The 15,492-nt window shown below is 46.3% G+C and overlaps 1 protein-coding gene across 2 annotated transcripts in view; it reads right to left on the bottom strand.

Annotated features, from left to right (window-relative positions):
• Nucleotides 1-15,492, bottom strand: part of RASSF6 (Ras association domain family member 6) — a 95,882-nt gene that overhangs the window by 48,427 nt on the left and 31,963 nt on the right. For both annotated transcript variants that reach the window (XM_066574048.1, XM_066574047.1), the window contains 3 exons: nt 8,623-8,701; nt 5,765-5,913; nt 1,516-1,613 (listed from right to left, as the gene is read on the bottom strand). In XM_066574048.1, coding sequence (XP_066430145.1) covers nt 1,516-1,613; nt 5,765-5,913; nt 8,623-8,701 — 326 coding nt within the window. The remainder of the gene's footprint in view (nt 1-1,515; nt 1,614-5,764; nt 5,914-8,622; nt 8,702-15,492) is intronic.

Here is a 15,492-nt window from a genome sequence, read left to right as displayed (position 1 = left end):
GCGAACCAATCACAACCATATCTGTGCCTTGTCATAAGTATGTATGTTATAAGTATGTATAAATATGCATGCCTCTTCAGATCCAATCCATAAGCCTGAAGAAGAACCCTGCGTTGGTTCGGAAGCTCGCTATTATTACATCATGTATTTTTGTTAGCCATTAAAAGGTATCATATCTACAAGATTACGTCGTTTCTCTTGCTGAGAACAATCACATTTTGCTCTACTGGCTAACACGGTACCAGATCTTTGTTTTCATTATAAGGACAAGGGAGGCACGATGTGGTGCAGTGAGGTATAACAAATCAGCTGTGACAAAATGACCCAAATAGCTGTTGCTCTCACCTGGCAAAGTTGCACTATAATATGAGCACAACAACATAGAAGCACATGAAATGAACAGCTGAAGGACCCAACTTGCATTCCGTACATGGGAGTTGCAAGTCTTGAGCCAAGTCAACTGGTAGAGGTTTTCCGAAATTTAAAACCCCATGGGAAATCCAAAAATAAACAGACTTGCTACTATGGGTGCGACTCCCAAAGGAGATTGATAAATATATTGTCAAATTCGCTCAATAAGAAAAAAAGTTTTTTACGTTTTCTAATAAACTATTAAAAAAATAAAGCTACATGATTCGACTGTGGAATGGAATCTTCCCCACACATCGCCTGCCTCTAATGCTCCTTATACACTGAAGGAGAACTGCACATTTCTGATTTGCACAAGTGAACAGCTGGTGATGTCATCACCAGCTCATTAGAGCTCATACAGCCTATTTAAACAGGCAGATTCATCATTGAGAATTGTTCACTTCTCATTGGATGTTCCACATTCCTATGTGCAACACTGAACGGGCGCTGTTTAAACTGAACAACAAGTGAGGCCGAGGCGGAATATTGCTAGCAATATATCGCCTTGGGGGAGGAGGGGGAAGTGCTGACAGGTCTCCGAGGTGAGCCTATCAGAATGCCGCAATTTAAATCCCGCGAGCGTAAAATCACAATGATTCTCCGCTCATAGACGTCGGCACTGCGCTTTCCATAGCTTTGCAGAGCGTGATCCGCGCATGATTTATTGCCCACGGATTATCGCCTGTGGACAAGCAGCCTTAGCCCTGCAAAAACTGAACGACAAACGAGAAGTGAACGACTCTCTTCGTTGTCCACTCGTTGGCTCACATTTAGGCTGAATAATTATCATTCACTTTCATTTGTTTGAACTATAATCGTTCCATCTAAACGCGCCTTAATACATTTTCTTCCGATTCAGCATGTTCAACAATATTTGTCAACTTTGGGAGTCGCACTCATAGTAGCTAGTTTATTTATTATTTGGATTAAGAATGTAAATATGCAGTGATGCCCTCCTCCATGCCAATGTCCCTCACAGTCGGTCTCGGGAATTCTTATTTTTAATTATTTGTAGTAAAAACTATAAGATACAAATGTTATAATACAGTTTTCGGTTTTAAAATGTCTTTACTATTGCGTATTTAAGTCTTTAAGTAATATTACCATTTTTTGAGTCCAATTCATAATCTGAATTTACCGCAGGCTCATCTATTTCTGCAATATGATAAAGGTCATCAAATTCTCCCCAGCGCATCATTCCACTAGAAAAAAAATACAACTTACTGTGTGCATACTTCAGATTGCATGCGATAAGATGCAAGTGTGTGGATAGGCTCTGTTCACACTTCCAATCTTCAGTTCCGTTATGGAACAGAAGAACTTAAACAAAACAGCGTGTTAAAATGAAAAAAAGTGTCGGTGTCTGAGGAAAGCCATTGGCTGTAATGGGTTCCATTGGCTTTCTGACATGGTTTCTGACAATTTACTATAGTCTCTCGAAGAAAATAGCATTCGAACCTCCTGTTCCCAAACCGGTGGCTCTCCCTGTTGAGCCATCCAAGACTTTGGACAAATTCTGTTGCAAACCCTAGCCTTGTTTTTATGTTTTTGTTAACCTAGTTCCTGCCTCTTCGTCCTGATCCCGCCTCTGTCTTGATTGGACGTCCTATAAAAGTCGGGCCTACCACTCCCTAAGTGTGAGATTATTCTGCTACACAGTGTTTGATCCAGCTCTCCTTCTGCCTGCTATTGCTACAAGATTACCTGTTGCTGACTCCTGGCTTTCTCTCCTGACTACGTTACCCACCTCATTACTTGTACTACATACCGTGATTAGCCATTGCCGACTCCTGGCTTTCTCTCCTGACTACGTTACCCACCTCATCCCTTGTACTGCATACCGTGATTACGCGCTGCTGACTCCTGGTTTTCCATCTGACTATTCTCCAGTCCTGCGCCTACTATACCTGAGGCTCCACTTTAGTGCCTGAACCGATACATAGAAAATGCATAACATCACTAAGCAATGTATTGGCATTCATTAGCTTTCAGATGTTGTATATACAGAATTTGGCTTTAGGCCTGAGCTACACAGAGACCTCTAATTGCACTACTGATTGATTTTAACTATTAGGTTACAGATGTATAAAACTGATTGTATTCCTTTGGAATAGAACATTGTGGATTGCAGTTGCCTCTCAATACTTAACATGTTTATTAGCACTACAAAAAGCCTTTCTGTAGTGTGTAGACCTAGCCATAAAGTAAATCTAGGCAGTATATTCTCTAGTGTAAATTATTTGATATTTTAATAATACACTCATTGCCAAAAAAATAAAATCAAGCACCTAGAAGTTGTTGTTGGAATCAAATGAAACTTTCTCTGTGTGATTGTAACGTTAATATAAGTATGATTACAATATCAGAGCAAAAAGGATCATTTATTGCAGAAAACGGAACACTTGAAGGGAGGCTCTAAGACCCTGTTGTACTGCCTCTAGCTTGCATACAAAATGTGATACGGGCGGGCATGGAGACTCTAGTACCCTGTTGTACTGTCTCCAGCTCGGATACAAGATGTGATACTAGCAGACATGGAGGATCTGGTACCCTGTTGTACTGCCTCTAGCTTGGATACAAGATGTGATACAGATGGGCATGAAAGCATTAGTAACTTTTTGTACAACCTGTAGCTTGGATACAAAATGTGATACGGGTGGGCATGGAGGTTCTAGTACCCTGTTGTAGCGCCTCTAGCTTTTATACAAGATATGATACGGATAGCCAGGAAGGCTTTAGTACCCTGTTTTACCACCTCTAGCTTGGATACAAGATGTGATATAGGCAGGCATGGAGGCTCTAGTACCCTGTTGTACCACCTCTAGCTTGGATACAAGATGTGATATAGGCGGGCATAGAGGCTCTAGTACCCTGTTGGATTGCCTCTAAGTTATATACAAGACTAGCTGATATACCCGGCTTCGCCCGAGTTAATTTGGTACTGGTGTTTACCTGGTGTTCACACGGAAATTCTTATGAAGTCGTGGTTACTTTAGAGATACTGAGGAAAAACATATGTTCACCATTTTGCATAGTTCTCTGTGTTACCCAGGAAACACCACGGGGAGGTAACCATGCGACGTTTCCTTTATATAAAATGACATCAGGAAGTGAGAGAATTAGATTACGTACATAAAATTGGACACTAATTTTTTTGCGCTTAGAATTGAATAATCGAGTTGGGACCCATTAGCGTTTCCTATTTATGACATAATCAATGCTCGTGCCAAATTTCATGTTTCTATGACATTGGGAAGTGAGAGATTTAGATTATGTACGTAAAATTTGGACGCTAATTCTTTTGCGCATAGAATTGAATAATCGAGTTGGGACCCAATAGCGTTTCCTATTTATGACATAATCAATGCTCGTGCCAAATTTCCCGTTTCTATGACACCGGAAAGTGAGAAAATTACATTCCGCACGTAAAATTTGGACGCTAATTCTTTTGCGCATAGAATTGAATAATCGAGTTGGGACCCATTAGCTTTTCCTATTTATGACATAATCAATGCTCGTGCCAAATTTCACGTTTCTATGACACCGGAGAGTGAGAGAATTAGATTCCGTACGTAAAATTTGGACGCTAATTCTTTTGCGCATAGAATTGAATAATCGAGTTGGGACCTATTAGCTTTTCCTATTTATGGCATAATCAATGCTCCTGCCAAATTTCGAGTTTCTATGACACTGGAAAGTGAGAGAATTAGATTCCGTACGTAAAATTTGGACGCTAATTCTTTTGCACATAGAATTGAATAATCGAGTTGGGACCTATTAACTTTTCCTATTTATGACATATTCAATGCCTGTGCCAAATTTTAAGTTTCTATGACATTGGGAAGTGAGAGATTTAGATTATGTACGTTAAATTTCGATGCCAATTCTTTTGCGCTAGAATTGAATAATCGAGTTGGGACCCAATTACTTTTCCTATTTTGGAGATAATCTATGCTTGTGCCAAAATTCATGTTTCTACGACATCGGGAAGTTGGAGAACTTTTGGTGAGTCAGTGAGTGAGTGAGTGAGTGAGTCAGTGAGGGCTTTCGTCTTTATATATATAGATGTGATACGGATGGCCATGAAGGCTTTAGTACTCTGTTGTACTGCCTCTAGCTTGAATACAAGATGTGATATAGGTGGGCATGAAGACTCTAGTACCCTGTTGGGTGGTCTCTAGCTTAGATGTAAGATGTGATACGGGCGGCCATATGGGCATACAGGTTCCGTATAGTATCCTGCAACATATCTCTCCACATTTGCTGTAATTGAACCTCTGGATCGTAGAAACTCATAGGCTGTCAAAGGTGGCATCCCAGATGGACCCATGCATGTTCTGTTGGCAATGAATCTGGTGACTAAGCAGCCACATAATTGTGACAATGTTGTGGAGACATTCCTGTGACCCCCTTGTGTGTATAGGCTGCGAATTATCCTGCTGGGAAATGCCTCTTGGAAGCCGCCATGAGAGACAACACATGTGGCTGCAGGATGTCCTGAACATATCGCTGAGCTGTCATTGTCCCTCATACCACTACTAGGGGTGACGGACTTTCGTATGTGTTGGCCCCCCAGAGCATCACACCAGCAGGGGGCAGTGTGCCACTCCACAGCAAATGCAGGATTCAGACCGCTCACCCCTAGGCCTGCAAATGGTTCAGACAGATACAGGGGTGTAACGATGGTGCCACCTGTTTCTGGATGATGGGCAGGGGAACAGTTGGAGCTGCTTCTGCTTGTCAGACAATCAGACACTCCTTTCTACTAGGGCATTCTGAGCCTATCCGCTTGTGTGCGTGTCCTAATGCATCCACTGGCCCCAACACCTCCTAACAGTCTGGTGAGAATGGCTCAGGTGGCTGCTAATTCATCGATACAACCATCCAGCTTCTCTCATTTCAATACTGTGCTCTTAAACTATCTTAGCCTGGCAAAATCTTTGATTGCATAGTAGAGGTGTCTGATGGCCAACAAGCTTCACAAGTGAAAGAGGTCACTACAAACAAGGAGCGTCCGAGAGCCTTTTATAGGCCAAGGGGGGAAGACCTTTTATGGCCTCAGGTGACAAGAGCGTTCATCTAATCACCACAACTATAATCCTCTGCATATCTGCCTGACATGTAACTGTATGATGCATTTTGCAGCAAAACAACAACTTCTTCTAGGTGCTTGTTTCTTTGCTAAAGATTGTATTTTATTATAGCTCTATATATTACATAATAGAAACACAACATCCTCGGAACTCATAGGCAGATTATTCTGTGAAAACAGCACTAGCCAGGAGAACCCCATGGGGCGATGAAATACTGGAAGTATAGCTTGTTCTATGCTGTCACTTCTCATGTAGAATACCTCTTTGTTATACTCGATCCAATAACTTCTGGCAGTTGGATAGATTCTGAAGAAACACATTTTTCATCCTGCATTTGGAATCTAATGGGTCGTTGAACTCCCCAGAAAATCTCAATGAGTCCAGATAAAACAATCTGTCCTTTGTCATCCTGCAATAAGATACAGAGCTTTGCATTAGACAAACAAGTAAGCAAGCAATGGCCCAACTATTTGCTTTTCCTTCTTAGAATTATTACTACTATTATTGTTTTTATGTCATTAGCATCGTTACACTGCATAAACTCTAAAGTCTGGCCTGACAGTAGCTCAGTTTTATTCAAGTGAATGAAACTGAGCTGCTATACCAGGCACAACCACTATAGAGCGCTGTGCTTGGTATGCACTAATGTGCCTGTGGTGCTCGCCTGAGCACCATGGCCATTTTAAACAGCTGCTTGTGCGGGTCTCAGAACCCCACCAATCAGATATTGATGAACTATCCTTAGGATGGTTCATCAATACCTTAGTTTTGGGAAAACCCCTAAAAAATGCATGTATATTTTTGAAAACACATGCGTTTTTACATTAATTTTTTTCAAATGCTTTTTTTGCAACAAATAAAAGCACTAAGATCTATACTAAGTATACAGTGTTGTACAGTTTGTAGCGATCCAGGGGCGCAGTAATTTCAGATAGGGTGCGACTGTAACTGAGGGGTGAGGGGCCTACTCCACTGTATGGCCAACCACCAAAAGCAACAATGCTACTGAGTTTCATCTCATGCACGACATTGCATGTACAGAGTACTGAGCCAGGGTGCAGCACAACACATACATGTGAGATAAGAGGCTGTCCAGTTGGGACTGGTAGGGCCCGTTTGGGGGCTACAATGCTGCCCATCCATCTCCATCAAGCAGAAGCAGTGCAGGCTGCACTCCTGTCTCTTGCCTTAAGGCCCATTTGCACACAATGATTTTCGCTCCAAATTTGTTAAACGAGCCAAATTGAGTGATGACATATAAGCGTGCGGTCATCGTGCACTATTCGTTCACTTGTCGATTATCGCTGAGTTTCAGCCTGCATAAAAATAGTTGTTAGTTCATTAGCTTTTCATTTGCTTTAAATTACATTAGTCCAGTTGTTTAGTTTTTCAAATGCTTTGATTGTTTGCCTTACTAAAACACAATGTCTACTTGTATACTCATGCAGCAGTAGACAATGGCTTTTCTTCACACTAATTAAAAACCTCCCAGCCAGAGATTCCTGGCATAAACACACGTCCACATGAGCAAACAACATATATAGAGTTTACTTTAGCTAATGGGGGAAATGGTGAGGATTTCAAATGATTATCTTTACGTGTAAACGCTCAGTTCGTTCAAACAATCGTTGTGTGTAATTGGTGCTTTACTCGCAGCACTGTGCTGTAGTCCAGAGCTCAGAGCTCTGTATATGAGCAAAAGCTTTAGCAGTTTTGTATACAATGTGCTGGGTGTGTGACCCAGCTGAGTGACTGTCTGCTGCACCTGTGGGCTCATGGTAGTACAGTGCTAAAGTAAGCTAGTTATGGAATGCAGGGGGTCCCAAAGGCCAATTTACACGGGACAAGTTGTCGGGCAAATATTGCCCAGCGGCTTATCCCAGAGATGCTCGCTCCTGCACTGTTACACAGGATCAAGTATCACTGGCATCATGTGGAGCGGACCATGAATCGTTCCAGCCCACCAGCCTCCATTCACAGTAAACACACAGTCATGTGAAAAGACGTTCAAAAAGTTTTCTGCATGCAGAAAATGAACAACTGCACAATTCTCATTCAGTCCCTGCATGCATTTACACAGGATGATTATCATTCAGATTCCCGCGAGAATTTAAACGACTGTGAACTATAATTGTCCTGTGTAAAAGAGCCATACGGAATAGCTGTAGGTGATCTGGATTGTGTAGGGCAGCATGGTATAGAAGCATATAAGCATACTTCATTATAGCACAGGAAGCATTTAACTGAATTTAACTTCATCATTTGGTCATGGATTTACTCGAGGGGAATGAATTCAAAATGGTCATTTATATTTACTAAACCAGTGTCATAAATTAATTCATAAGTCACCTAGGATAGGTGAAGTGCAACGGGTTAGGGTGGATTGCAATACTTTGGGTACAATGCGTGGTGGGTGGGAGGGTCCGTCAAATGTTTGATCTGTTGCCCATAAGATTCTAGTTACACCACTGGGAGAATTAATTAGAGACATTGCAGCATGGTCATAAACTACGTGCAGATGGACTTTCCAGGTGTCTTCAATCTCCTACACTTTACTGTTGGTGGACCCTGTTCCTTCTGCTTTCAGATGATTAGATTACATCTGCTTCCTGAAAACATGAATATATTGTCGTGAACATAGTGGTATACTTATAAGCAAAACGATGTTCTATTCTACACTATGCAGAACTAAGGACAAACAGAGAAGCTAAATAGAGCAAGTTCACCAGATGCTGCAGACACTTGTAATTACTCAGTTTCAGCGATGTATTATATCTTTATGCCTATTTATTGCTATCTAATTGCAATATATTACCATATCAAAGCAAAACATCCAGAATTGTAGCCATAGGTTCCGCCACAAATCCGTCTCTAAACACCGAAGAAAAAGCGCTGCCTGCAGTACTTTTTCTTATGTCTAAAAGCTGGGCAGTTGAGTGGAAAGTGACTAGACCTTATTAGAGTAAATGGGGTCTGTCCGGCGCAGTTCATTTCCGTCCAGAGACAGAGTCATTTGGCCGCGGGGATAACCCGAATAGAGCAGGAAAGCAGAACCCTGAGCATAGATGTGAAACCTCCTTAACTATTTTGCAATGAGAATTAAAATCCATTCACTTACCTGTTGATACGATATTTGTAAATTCTTTTTGTCCTTGAAATAACAGTTGTAGGACTTCAAAAGTGAATCAAGCTGACCTCTAAAATCCAAGAGAAACCAACAACGTTTATATGGACAATAAACAGAAATAGTGAAAACACTGCATACGGCGATCACCTATGTTATAGAATAAGGTTACTTATTAGAGATGAGCGAGCGTACTCGTCCGAGCTTGATGCTCGTTCGAGTATTAGGGTGTTCGAGATGCTCATTACTCGAGACAAGCACCACGCGATGTTCGAGTTACTTTCACTTTCATCTCTGAGACATTTGCGCGCTTTTCTGGCCAATAGAAAGACATGGAAGGCATTACAACTTCCTCCTGTGATGTTCCAGCCCTATCCCACCCCCCTGCAGTGAGTGGCTGGGGAGATCAGGTGTCACCCGAGTATTTAAATCTTCCCCGCCCGCGGCTCGCCACAGATGCATTCTGACATAGATCAGGGAAAGTGCTGCTGATGCTGCTGCTGCTATAGGGAGAGTATTAGGTGTAATATTAGGCTTCAAGAACCCCAACGGTCCTTCTTAGGGCCACATCTGACCGTGTGCAGTACTGTTGAGGCTGCTTTTAGCAGTGTTGCACATTTTTTTGTTTTTTGTATATCGGGTGTGCAGAGCAGTCTGCAGTCATTGTACATTGTATAGGGCCAGTACTGGTGAGGCAGGGACAGTGGGAAAGGTGAAAGAGATATACTGTCTATATAGGCAGTGGGCTTTTTCAAACAAATTTGGGAAAAATACTATATTTGGGCTGCCTGTGACCGTCTTGAGTGTACTGCGTGTCTGCTGGGGGTAGTAGTCCTAATTAATAAGCAGCTAAGTGTTACAGCAGGCTTGCGCAAAATTGTTTCCTGGCTCTGCGTTGCCCGTTACATCACCGCCGTCATCCCGTCCAGAGGGAAACAGTATACATATATACGCTGCCTACAGTATCTGTCTGCCTTCTCAGCTCAGCCTTTAAAAAAATAGAAGCAAAATGCTTAAGGCCTACTAGTGGCCTTTGGACACTTGACTGCTTCAGCGCTGTGAATTCCACTAGCTGACTCATACGCACCTACGTCTCACTACAGGCGTGCGCAAAATTGTTTCCTGGCTCTGCGTTGCCCGTTACATCACCACCGTGATCCCGTCCAGAGGGAAACAGTCTGCAGTAATTTTACATAGTATAGGGCCAGTACTGGTGAGGCAGGGACAGTGGGAAAGGTGAAAGAGATATACTGTCTACATAGACAGTGGGCTTTTTCAAACAAATTTGGGAAAAATACTATATTTGGGCTGCCTGTAACCGTTTTGAGTGTACTGCGTGTCTGCTGGGGGTAGTAGTCCTAATTAATACGCAGCTAAGTGTTACAGCAGGCTTGCGCAAAATTGTTTCCTGGCTCTGCGTTGCCCGTTACATCACCGCCGTCATCCCGTCCAGAGGGAAACAGTCTACAGTAATTTTACATAGTATAGGGCCAGTACTGGTGAGGCAGGAACAGTGGGAAAGGTGAAAGAGATATACTGTCTATATAGGCAGTGGGCTTTTCCAAACAAATTTGGGAAAAATACTATATTTGGGCTGCCTGTGACCGTCTTCAGTGTACTGCGTGTCTGCTGGGGGTAGTAGTCCTAATTAATACGCAGCTAAGTGTTACAGCAGGCTTGCGCAAAATTGTTTCCTGGCTCTGCGTTGACCATTACATCACTGCCGTCATCCCGTCCAGAGGGAAACAGTATACATATATACGCTGCCTACAGTATCTGTCTGCTGTCTCAGCTCAACCTTTAAAAAAATAAAAGCAAAATACTTAAGTCCTACTAGTGGCCTTTGGACACTTGACTGCTTCAGCGCTGTGAATTCCACTAGCTGAGTCATACGCACCTACGTCTCACTACAGGCGTGCGCAAAATTGTTTCCTGGCTCTGCGTTGCCCGTTACATCACCACCGTCATCCCGTCCAGAGGGAAACAGTCTGCAGTAATTTTACATAGTATAGGGCCAGTACTGGTGAGGCAGGGACAGTGGGAAAGGTGAAAGAGATATACTGTCTACATAGGCAGTGGGCTTTTTCAAACAAATTTGGGAAAAATACTATATTTGGGCTGCCTGTGACCGTCTTCAGTGTACTGCGTGTCTGCTGGGGGTAGTAGTCCTAATTAATACGCAGCTAAGTGTTACAGCAGGCTTGCGCAAAATTGTTTCCTGGCTCTGCGTTGCCCGTTACATCACCGCCGTCATCCTGTCCAGAGGGAAACAGTATACATATATACGCTGCCTACAGTATCTGTCTGCTGTCTCAGCTCAGCCTTTAAAAAATAGAAGCAAAATACTTAAGGCCTACTAGTGGCCTTTGGACACTTGACTGCTTTTGCGCTGTGAATTCCACTACCTCAGTCATACGCACCTACGTCTCACTACAAGCTTGCGCAAAATTCTTTCCTGGCTCTGCTGTGCTTTCCGTAAGCGAAGTCAGCCTCCAACCACAGGCCAATAAGCGGCACATTTAATTACAGCGTTCTGTTTCTGCACTACTGGTAATACACCATGCTGAGGGGTAGGGGTAGGCCTAGAGGATGTGGACGCGGGCGAGGACGCGGAGGCCCAAGTCAGGGTGTGGGCACAGGCCGAGCTCCTGATCCAGGTGTATCGCAGCCGACTGCTGCGGGATTAGAAGAGAGGCACATTTCTGGTGTCCCCAGATTAATCTCACAATTAATGGGTCCACGCGGTAGACCTTTATTAGAAAATGAGCAGTGTGAGCAGGTCCTGTCATGGATGGCAGAAAGTGCATCCAGCAATCTATCGACCACCCAGAGTTCTACGCCGTCCACTGCTGCAACTCTGAATCCTCTGGCTGCTGCTCCTCCTTCCTCCCAGCCTCCTCACTCCATTACAATGACACATTCTGAGGAGCAGGCAGACTCCCAGGAACTGTTCTCGGGCCCCTGCCCAGAATGGGCAGCAATGGTTCCTCTCCCACCGGAGGAGTTTGTCGTGACCGATGCCCAACCTTTGGAAAGTTCCCGGGGTCCGGGGGATGAGGCTGGGGACTTCCGGCAACTGTCTCAAGAGTTTTCAGTGGGTGAGGAGGACGACGACAATGAGACACAGTTGTCTATCACTCAGGTAGTAGTAATTGCAGTAAGTCCGAGGGAGGAGCGCACAGAGGATTCGGAGGAAGAGCAGCAGGACGATAAGGTGACTGACCCCACCTGGTTTGCTAAGCCTACTGAGGACAGGTCTTCAGAGGGGGAGGCAAGTGCAGCAGCAGGCCAGGTTGGAAGAGGCAGTGCGGTGGCCAGGGGTAGAGGCAGGGCCAGACCAAATAATCCAGTAACTGTTTCCCAAAGCGCCCCCTCGCGCCATGCCACCCTGCAGAGGCCGAGGTGCTCAAAGGTCTGGCAGTTTTTCACTGAGAGTGCAGACGACCGACGAACTGTGGTGTGCAAGGTTTGTCGCGCCAAGATCAGCCGGGGAGCCACCACCACCAGCATGCGCAGACATATGATGGCCAAGTACCCCACAAGGTGGGACGAAGACCGTTCACCGCCTCCGGTTTGCACCACTGCCTCTCCCCCTGTGCCCCAACCTGCCACTGAGATCCAACCCCCCTCTCAGGACACAGGCACTACCGTCTCCCGGCCTGCACCCACACCCTCACCTCCGCTGTCCTCGGCCCCATCCAGCAATGTCTCTCAGCGCACCGTCCAGCCGTCGCTAGCGCAAGTGTTTGAGCGCAAGCGCAAGTACGCCACCACGCACCCGCACGCTCAAGCGTTAAACGTGCACATAGCCAAATTGATCAGCCTGGAGATGCTGCCGTATAGGCTTGTGGAAACGGAGGCTTTCAAAAACATGATGGCGGCGGCGGCCCCGCGCTACTCGGTTCCCAGTCGCCACTACTTTTCCCAATGTGCCGTCCCAGCCCTGCACGACCACGTCTCCCGCAACATTATACGCACCCTCACCAACGCGGTTACTGCCAAGGTCCACTTAACAACGGACACGTGGACAAGCACAGGCGGGCAGGGCCACTATATCTCCCTGACGGCACATTGGGTGAATTTAGTGGAGGCTGGGACCGAGTCAGAGCCTGGGACCGCTCACGTCCTACCCACGGCCAGAATTGCGGGCCCCAGCTCGGTGCTGGTATCTGCGGCGGTGTATGCTTCCTCCACTAAACCACCCTCCTCTTCCTCCTCCGCAACCTCTGTCTCGCAATCAAGATGTGTCAGCAGCAGCATGTCGCCAGCAGTCGGTGTCGCGCGGCGTGGCAGCACAGCGGTGGCCAAGCGTCAGCAGGCCGTGCTGAAACTACTCAGCTTAGGAGAGAAGAGGCACACGGCCCACGAACTGCTGCAGGGTCTGACAGAGCAGACCGACCGCTGGCTTTCACCGCTGAGCCTCCAACCGGGCATGGTCATGTGCGACAACGGCCGTAACCTGGTGGCGGCTCGGCAGCCTCACGCACGTGCCATGCCTGGCCCACGTCTTTAATTTGGTGGTTCAGCGCTTTCTGAAAAGCTACCCACGCTTGTCAGACCTGCTCGGAAAGGTGCGCCGGCTCAGCGCACATTTCCGCAAGTCCAAGATGGACGCTGCCACCCTGTGCACCCTGCAACATCGGTTTAATCTGCCAGTGCACTGAATGCTGTGCGACGTGCCCACACGGTGGAACTCTACGCTCCACATGTTGGCCAGGCTCTATGAGCAGCGTAGAGCTATAGTGGAATACCAACTCCAACATGGGCGACGTAGTGGGAGTCAGCCTCCTCAATTCTTTACAGAAGAGTGGGCCTGGTTGGCAGACATCTGCCAGGTCCTTGGAAACTTTGAGGAGTCTACCCAGATGGTGAGCGGCGATGCTGCAATCATTAGTGTCACCATTCCTCTGCTATGCCTCTTGAGAAGTTCCCTGCAAAGCATAAAGGCAGACGCTTTGCGCTCTGAAACGGAGGCGGGGGGAGACAGTATGTCGCTGGATAGTCAGAGCACCCTCATGTCTATATCTCAGCGTGTTGAGGAGGAGGAGGAGGGGGAGGAGCATGAGAAGGAGGGGGAAGAGACAGCTTGGCCCACTGCTGAGGGTACCCATGCTGCTTGCCTGTCATCCTTTCAGCGTGTATGGCCTGAGGAGGAGGAGGAGGAGGAGGAGGAGGAGGAGGCGGAGGAGGCTCCTGAAAGTGATCTTCCGAGTGAGGACAGCCATGTGTTGCGTACAGGTACCCTGGCACACATGGCTGACTTCATGTTAGGATGCCTTACTCATGACCCTCACGTTACACGCATTCTGGCCACTACGGATTACTGGGTGTACACACTGCTCGACCCACGGTATAAGGAGAACCTTTCCACTCTCATACCCGAAGAGGAAAGGGGTTCGAGAGTGTTGCTATACCACAGGACCCTGGCGGACAAACTGATGGTAAAATTCCCATACGACAGCGCTAGTGGCCGAAGGCGCAGTTCCGAGGGCCAGGTAGCAGGGGAGGCGCGGAGATCAGCCAGCATGTACAGCACAGGCAGGGGAACACTATCCAAGGCCTTTGACAGCTTTCTGGCTCCCCAGCAAGACTGTGTCACCGCTCCCCAGTCAAGGCTGAGTCGGCGGGAGCACTGTAAAAGGATGGTAAGGTAGTACGTAGCTGATCGCACGACCGTCCTCCGTGACGCCTCTGCCCCCTACAACTACTGGGTGTCGAAGCTGGACACGTGGCCTGAACTCGCGCTGTATGCCCTGGAGGTGCTTGCTTGTTCTGCGGCTAGCGTCTTGTCAGAGAGGGTGTTTAGTGTGGCTGGGGGAATCATCACGGATAAGCGTACCCGCCTGTCAACCGACAGTGCCGACAGGCTTACAATCATAAAGATGAACAAAGCCTGGATTTCCCCAGAGTTCTCTTCTCCACCAGCGGACATCAGCGACACCTAAACAATACGCAGGCTGCACCCGCGGATGGAAGCATCGTTCTCTATCACCATAAAAAACGGGGACCTTTTAGCTTCATCAATCTGTGTATTATATTCATCCTCCTCCTCCTGCTCCTCCTCCTGAAACCTCACGTAATCTCGCCGAATGGGCAATTTTTCTGAAGCCCACAAGGCTCAGTCATATAACTTTTGTAAACAATGTTTATACATTTCAATTCTCAATTCAATAAAGCGTTGAAACTTGCACCTGAACCAATTTTTATTTTAACTGGGCTTCCTACAGGCCTAGTTACAAATTAAGCCACATTAACCAAAGCGATTAATGGGTTTCACCTTCCCTCTTGGTTGGGCATGGGCAATTTTTCTGAAGTACATTTGTACTGTTGGTACACCAATTTTTTGGGCCCTCGCCTACATTGTAATCCTAGTAATTTTTAGCCCACCTGCATTAAAGCTGACGTTACCTCAGCTGTGCTGGGCACTGCAATGGGATATATTTATGTACCGCCGGTGGGTTCCAGGGAGCCACCCATGCTGTCGGTCCACACGGAGTTGTAACTGCATGTGTCCACTTCTAAAGAACCCCAGTCTGACTGGGCCATGCAGTGTGGGCCGAAGCCCACCTGCATTAAACCTGACGTTACCTCAGCTGTGATCAGCAATGCAATGGGATTTATTTATGTACCGCCGGTGGGTTCCAGGGAGCCACCCATGCTGTGGGTCCACAGGGACTTTACATTAGGGATTTGTACCTGCCAGTGTCTATGTATTAAAAACCCCGGTCAGACTGGGGCATGCAGTGTGGGCCGAAGACCACCTGCATTTAATCGGACGTTACCTCAGCTGTGATGGGCAATGCAATGGGATATATTTATGTACCGCTGGTGGCTTCCTGGGACCCACCCATGCTGTCGGTCCAC

The sequence above is a fragment of the Eleutherodactylus coqui genome, chromosome 7, assembly GCF_035609145.1.
Source record: "Eleutherodactylus coqui strain aEleCoq1 chromosome 7, aEleCoq1.hap1, whole genome shotgun sequence".
Lineage (NCBI taxonomy): Eukaryota > Metazoa > Chordata > Amphibia > Anura > Eleutherodactylidae > Eleutherodactylus > Eleutherodactylus coqui.
The sequence above is the reverse complement of the archived record's forward strand: the minus strand, read 5'-3'. Positions and strand labels throughout refer to the sequence as shown.